Genomic DNA, 7,688 nt, shown 5'->3' on the forward strand with positions numbered 1-7,688 from the left:
CCAAATCCTAATAAAAAAAAAAAAAAAAACTTGCATCTTCATAATAAAAATGTCACAAGACTTAAAAATCTGACGATGAGGATAGCACATCCTAAAGCATTTCCCTTTGACAATTCCTGGATCATTATGTTCACTTGCTGAAGTATATAAGACCATAAGCCACCTAAAGATGATAAAGGATATTTGAAGTCTTTGTATCCCCATTGCCCATTTTCAAAATGTTTCTTAAATTAAATTTCCACAAAGGATTTCTAGCTAATTAAGAATTAGGCTGAAATGAATCAAATAAGACTCTATTAATAACAGATTTTTGGCATGCAGCTATCCAGACACAGCAATAGCAAAATGGTGGACAAGAGGCAGTAGGTGCCATGGCAAAGAGCAGCTCAACTACTGATACTGAATACTATGAAGAGAAAACAACAGAAATGTGGAATAGCATGCAGCATGAAGTATCTGGGCTCAAAGGCCAAAAGCAAACAGACTGATTTTTTCTTTTTCAAAGGTTAACGGCATACACTAAGAGTGTATGTGTGAACCTCCTAATGCTTAGTTCATGAAAAGAATGAATTATTGATACTACCAGAATTAATGGTTCTACTGCTACTGACATCTCTACTGTTTTTCACCTAATACAAAATCTTCCCTTTTTAATTATGCATCCAAAATATCTCTTATTAGTTACCTTTCAATATATCATTAAATAGCCCAAAATTTTGATATTTAAGTATTTGTTAAAATTAAAGAATTGTAGCAGTAAACATTTGATGACCACTTCATTCTGGCAGAAATGCCACTGATATTGCTATCCTATGAGATTACTTGCATCTAGAAGAATTGTGAAACATATAGAACATCCTGAGGAAGCAAGTGTGAACCTCAATGAGACTGCAGTTCTGCAATCAGCCTGAAGAAATCTATCTCTCGTGGACTTGGAGCCAATGGAGATAATTTCAGATCATTTAGATTTCTTTCTAAATTAAAAAGAACACCAGTAGGATCTGATAAATTAAGGTTCAACCAAGAAACCAAAACCACAAAACAATCTAAATAGGCGAAGTTTAATATAAAGAATTATTAACCATGACAGAGTGTAAAAAAGAACTGAAATGTAAACTCTAAAGAACATTCTACGGTTGACTAAGAAACAAATTGAAAGGTGAAATCCTTCCCCAAGGTAGGAATTAGACCTTCTCAGAGAACATATGGTTGTAGCCCACTGGATGAGGGAGAAGTCTGCTGAGTCCCCTGGGCCAGAGCTGATCCACAGCTATCAGAAAAGCAGGAAAGACTCCTCTAAAATCCAGGAGGGGCAAAGCTGGCAGTCAGGCATGCAGAGTCAGGGTACCAGGAACCCACTCACAAGGAAGGTAATGCTGGAGTATGCAGTATCTGCATGGGGAAGGTATGTTAGACTAGGTTCTCTAGAGAAGCAAAACCAGTAAATCTTATAGAGAGAAAGAGAAAAGAAGAAATTTATCTTAGGAAAATGGCTCACACACTTATAGAAGCTGGCAACTCCCAAGTTCTTGGATCAAACATCAAGCTGGAGGCTTTTCCCGACTCACACAGCTGCAGGGGCTGATGAGCTCAAGGTAGGCAGGCAGTATACTACGAATGATGAATCCAAGACCTCTGGGCCAAATGGTGGATTGTTTGCTTACGGACTGTTGTAGGCAGCACAACAGAATCTCAATCTACAGAAGAGTGTCTCTTTTCCCAGGATGTCCATAAATATACTAGAAGCAAGCCACACCCTTAGGGAAACTCCCTTTCAACGGATTGGCTGCTCAAAACATATAATCTGATCCCTTCATGGGAACAATCCACATCACAATTGTGGTCCAGCCATGTTGACACAAAGCTCCAACTACCACAGAAGGCCATGGCAAATAATCTTCCGGGGGTAAATGAAGGCCAAGTTTGGAGAAGAGGAAAACAGTAGGAGAGAACACATCAGCAGTGTGTTCAGTGGTAGCACAAAGCCCAGGGTGCACTATGTCTGAGTTGGGAGGGGCATGGGAAACAATGCTCTAGGGTGCTGGGAGGCATAGCTTAGGGACAGGTACATGGAGTAGTCAAGGAATCAGAAGCCCATCCTCCAGCAGACCTGGAGTGCTTTGGTATCCTCAGCAAAGCAGTTACCAAACTGGCTGAAGCTGCAAGAAAGACTAGAGAAACTGTGCTCTGGCTGTGTGGTTAAAATAGAATGCCCTGGCAACACTATAGCAGAAGCAAGAAGAAATAAAATCAGAAGGAAAAAGACAAGCCCCTACCCTTTTGCAATGAACCTACAGTGCCTTCACTGCTAAACTTAACAGAGTGCTCACTGTAGAGGAAAAATGCTTAAAGGGCCCAAACCATTGTCAAATGAAAGAAGGAACTTGAAAAGGCAATAAATGGATAGCTGACACAATTAATTCTTAGAACAAGCATTACCAGTGTGTAATTCTAGGCCAAGAATTCCAGGCTAATCTCCAAAGACAGTATTTCCCCCAATGTGAATGAGAATTATACCTGGTACCAGTTATTGGATTATACTCTATACAGCCACTGCAAGAATATCACTATGGTAGGTATCGATGTAAGAATAAATAAATGCCACAAAAGAGATATCCTCAATTAATAGCAATGCATATGAAAAGTTCATATATAACAAAGATGGCAGTTCAATTTCATTGAGAAAAGGATGGATCATTTAATAAATTATTCTAGAACAGATGTCTATCCATCTTAAAAAAAGGAAAATGGACCATGAATTGACAACCCATTCAAACATAAATTCCACCTGGATTATTATTTTTTTAATTTGTTAAACCACAATAATCTTATAAGAAAACATAAATGTTGGGGGATATTTCTAACCAAGACTGGAAACTCGAAATCTAGAGGGGAAGAAAAGAGATATTACTGACCATATTTTAAAAAATTGTTTGACAAAAGGTATCATGGACCATTCTAAAGGATGCCTATGTATGTAGGTTTGAATAGAAGTGTGTATAAGTGTATGCACTATATCTATGTATGTAGATAAATGCACTGTATTTCTTAACGTTAGCTGGTAAAAGAGCCTAGAACCTAAGATGCAATGAGTTCACATACTGCACAGATCATAGTCTCTATATCAGCCAGGGTCCAGTAGAAAATGGAATCCACAAATAATCTGGACAGGATAGGTCTTATAAAGAACAGGCTGCCCAGGCCACAACTGGTCTATAATTAAAGGGTCAAAGTTGACGGGCAAGGAACGACAGGCCAGGACTGGCAAGAGGAGGACTGCTATAGTGCCAGTAGGTCATGGCTGGAACACAGGGGAGTTGCAGGCAGAGACTGACAACAAAATATGGTAGAGGGTTAGCTCTGCCAAGTTTTCCACACACATGCCACTGGCAGCACAGAGCAAGCAGGAGCAGAATTACACCAGCACCCCACCTCCTGCAGCGTCCCTCCAGCATCCTCCACTGATTAACCTTATCCAAGTCAATTAGAAAAGGAGGTACAACAAGGCAAATGAAGGGTGCCTTTGGAGATAAGAGACAATAAATTATTAACTGGTACTGTCTCTCCCACTAAAAGCAACTGCTCCCTATAGTGGTCCTGTAAGTTTATTTGTATGATCTGAATTCTCAGGTGTACAGTAGAGTTGACAAGGGGTAAGGTTGTAGTCACTTCTCGGTCACAGCCAGCTACCCAGAGGGACTGAGTAGTTGAACCTGTGGGCTTGGGACCATAGTCACAGGGGACATCAAGCTCAACTGGCATAACATACTACACAAAACATCGTTCCACCTCCTAGTTTGGTGAGTAGCAACTGGGATCTTAAAAGCTCGCAAGTCGTCATCTTGCAACAATGGGTCTCTCCTTGTCCAGAGCAAAGAAGAAGGAAGAAAACCAAAGATGCATGGAAACAATTAGTCCTAGTGACTGGTACACCATGTGATCTGCAACCTATATGACTATGAGACCAGAAGAACTAGATGGTGCCCAGCTACCACTGTCAACCACTTGTAGGGGGATCTATGTAGGAGATCCTGGATAGAAAGGGAGAATGTGGAACAAAACTCAAATTCACTTGGAGAAAAAAAAAAAAAAGGGAGGGTGGGAGCAGGTTTGCTGGTCTGATAGAGCCTGGAGGAACCACTGAGATATGGTCTCTAAGTGCCCTTCAGATCTGGAACTGAACCTACATCTGTGGCTTCCAGCCAAACAGAAGACAGGTATATGAGTTGAACATTTGCCTGAGGTAGATATACTCTTTGGAGAGAACAATCATGGGAGAAATAAGGGCTGTTTATGCACAGGGAGATAGCTCAGGGGGCAAGAGTGCATGGAGGGATGGACACAGTGAAGAGGTAACTGTCGGCAGGAAGTGGGAGGGGAGCTATTGCATTGTGGTAAATTGTGGTCAATGTCATGAGACAAAGTGTATGTGAACTGCTGTATGGAAAGTAAATTTGGTCTGTAAATTTTCACCCAAATCACAATTAAAAATAATAATAATAATAATAAAGCAATTGCTCCTTGAAGAAATGGATGATTCCAGGACTAAAATCAAAAACAAAACCAAACTCACTGTTGTCAAGTCGAATCCAACTCATAGTGACCCCTCCTTGGGTTTCCAAGGCAGTATCACTACGGAAGTAGATTGCCCAGTCTTCCTTCCGAGGAGTGGCTGGTGGGTTTGAACTGCTAGCCTTCTGGTTAGCAGTCAAATGCTTTAGGCACTACGCCACCTTTAAGATGAGTATTGAACATGTTGTTATGCCTAAATATAAGTACTCAAAAAAAGGGGTAAGAGGGGAATACATATATGATGGAAGCATGTTACGAGGGCATAGAAGTCAGCTTAAAGGGGCGCCAACTCGTTACAGCTGAGGCAATTTAGCATCAAAATAATCAAACACATTTACAAATTCTAAACTTCCAGGAATAAAACTGGCATGAGTCTGTATCAATGATACATAAATGATAAAATGATGAATGGACAGATGGATGATAGATAGATAAAGGAAGAAAGGAGGGTAATAGTAAATGTAGAAAAGCTGCTATACTTGAAAAATTATTATTTTGTAACCATTATGTAGACATTGGGAGCTCTGGTGGCATAGTGTCCAAGGCATTTGACTGCTAACAAGAAGGCTGGTAGTTTAAATCCACCAGCCACTCCTCGGAAGGAAGAGTGGGCAATCTGCTTCCGTAGGGATATCTCCTCAGAAACCCAAGGAGGGGTCGCTATGAGTTGAATAGACTCTATGGCAGTTAGATTGGCTCATGTTGGAATCATTAATAGATACTAAATCTAAAGGACAATTTTGAAGAAGAATAGGATATTTTCATGGCCTTAAAAGTTTTTCTTAAAAAGTTTTTCTCCAAAGGTTACTTACTAGAACAAAGAAAGGAAGGGAGGGAGAAAGGAAGGGAAAGATATAAACAAACAAATATACACAGTGTAGTAGTTACCAGGTCCTAATCCCTAGAACCTATAAATGTTCCCTTATTTGAAAAAAGTTTCTTTGCGATATGATTAAATTAGGGATCCTGAGATGGGGAAGACTATTCTAAAATATCTGAGTGGCCATTACATGCCATTAATAAGCATCCTTATAAGGATGAGGCAAAAGGAGATTTAACACAGAGAAGAAGGTGTAATAAAGATGGAGCAGAGAGAGATCAGAAGATGCAGGCCTTTAAGACCGGCGTGATGTAGCCACAAGCCAAGGAATGGCAACAGCCATCAGAGGCTGGAAGAGGTAAGGAATGGATTCTCCCCTAGAACCTCAGGGGTATGGCCCAGCCAATAACTTGATTTCAGTCCAGTGGTACTGATTTCAGACTTCTGTGAGAAAATAAATTTCTTGGGATTTTTACTGTTTCAGGGAAGGAAGAAGTAAATGCATTTTAAGTGAATGAAATTATATCAAGAATATGAAAAAACAACTTCAAGTGCTTGCTAAACTAATTACCTTAATAAGAGGGAACTCTGATTTCACGGTACAGTACTTCTGGGTGCCACAGGTACACATAATGAACTTATACTCACTTTTTAAAAAAATAATGATTTCAAAATAACCACTTACCAAACACTATTCCTTTAGCAAATGGAGGAAACAATTCTGAATGTCGGAATAAGTTTTTGTGAATTTGCCAGAGTTCTTTGTGAAGTTTCTTAAAGTCACTGTATCTTTTCCATACGATTATCTAAAGAGAGGAAAAAATTGTATGTGTATCTATAGTACAACTGTTTAGGTTCAAACATCTGAACAACAAACAATTTTTTCATTAATTGTTCAAAATAGTCCTACAAAAGAAAACAAACATAGGTTCCAACTAGTATGAGTAACATAAAATTAATAATATTTGCTTTTAAAATATAGACCAGCCAATTCTTCCTTAAACTGTTCTGTTTGGGTTTTAAAATTACATTTTAAACAAGTATTGCTTTCTTCATACTGGAAAAAATACTCAACTTGGTACAAAGAAAGTATATACTACATAAAATGTTACTTAACCTCTTCAAAAACCAAAAACTACTAGCAAATATTTTGTTGTATATATTTTTGCAGCAATTAAAAAAAACAGTAACTATTGACCTGGAAATTAGCTAGATGTCAAAACACATATTCTGTCTCAAAAGCAACATGGATATAAACAGAAAATAATCAATCCAGATAATTATTAAACACAAAGTACATACCAAGAATTTGCCTAAAAGGATAAGTAAACTGAGTAATACTGAAGAAGAAATGGCTGTGTTGAAAGAAATTAACATATTTTGCTTTGTAGTAATTTCATAAGTATCAACTTACGATAGCATTAAAATTTCTGAGGGCAAGGTGAATACTTACCAGAATATCATTAAAACTATTTTCTTTCAAAAGAGAAAATAATCATCTAGATTAGATAACACTTAAAGTGAGTTTATCTTCATTAACTTAAATTATTGTTTAACCTTATCCAGATAAATTTAGGTGGAAAAAAAAAAACACTTTGTAAAGAAGGATTTAAAACATAAGGTCTTCAAGACTTCCAGTAACATGGAAGAATAGAAAGACGAGTTACACAGACCCTCTTCAACAAAGAAAAGAGAAACGAATTGACAAAGATACAGAAGATAATTCTGGAGCCCTGAGCTTTGAAAGGAAGTATACAGAAGTGGATTAGGCACTAACTAGTGAAAAAACCTGAACAAAAACAGGACCTACGAATAGGCTCCATTTGCCAAGGACAGCAGGGACATATGGAAGGCTGACAACAGGAAAGGAGACAGGTGGTGAGTGTATAAGTACTGCCAACTAGCAAATAGAGGAACACAGCACAGTACCCTGCTTGCGTAGAAAACATACAAAGAAAACTAAAATCATGAGCAAGACATTCCAACATATAATCACCAATTAAATATAAACACAAAATGTCACAATGCCTTGGAGAAAACAGAGCATCACAGTCCACACAAAGAAGCAAGATAAAGCAGGAGGAACAAGGGACCAGAAAACAGACCCAAAGCACATCCCTGAGGAAGATGCAGCATTGGAACTCCCTGATAAGGAATTCAAAAGAATTATATTCAACAAATTGAGAGACAGATCAAGGAAAACACTGACAAAACTGACAAAAACACATAGAAAACCCTAGAACAATTTCGAAAGACAATACAAGAACAAATGACAAAATAAATGAAAAATTAGAAA

The 7,688-nt window shown here is 38.3% G+C and overlaps 1 protein-coding gene across 1 annotated transcript in view; it reads right to left on the reverse strand.

Moving 5' to 3' along the window:
- Window positions 1-7,688, reverse strand: part of RPS6KC1 (ribosomal protein S6 kinase C1) — a 315,271-nt gene that overhangs the window by 272,765 nt on the left and 34,818 nt on the right. Inside the window, exon 3 of the mRNA XM_007952634.2 lies at window positions 6,078-6,198. Coding sequence (XP_007950825.1) covers window positions 6,078-6,198 — 121 coding nt within the window. The remainder of the gene's footprint in view (window positions 1-6,077; window positions 6,199-7,688) is intronic.

The sequence above is a fragment of the Orycteropus afer genome, unplaced genomic scaffold (assembly GCF_000298275.1).
Source record: "Orycteropus afer afer isolate SDZICR_OR568_19922 unplaced genomic scaffold, OryAfe1.0 scaffold00013, whole genome shotgun sequence".
NCBI classification, from domain to species: domain Eukaryota; kingdom Metazoa; phylum Chordata; class Mammalia; order Tubulidentata; family Orycteropodidae; genus Orycteropus; species Orycteropus afer.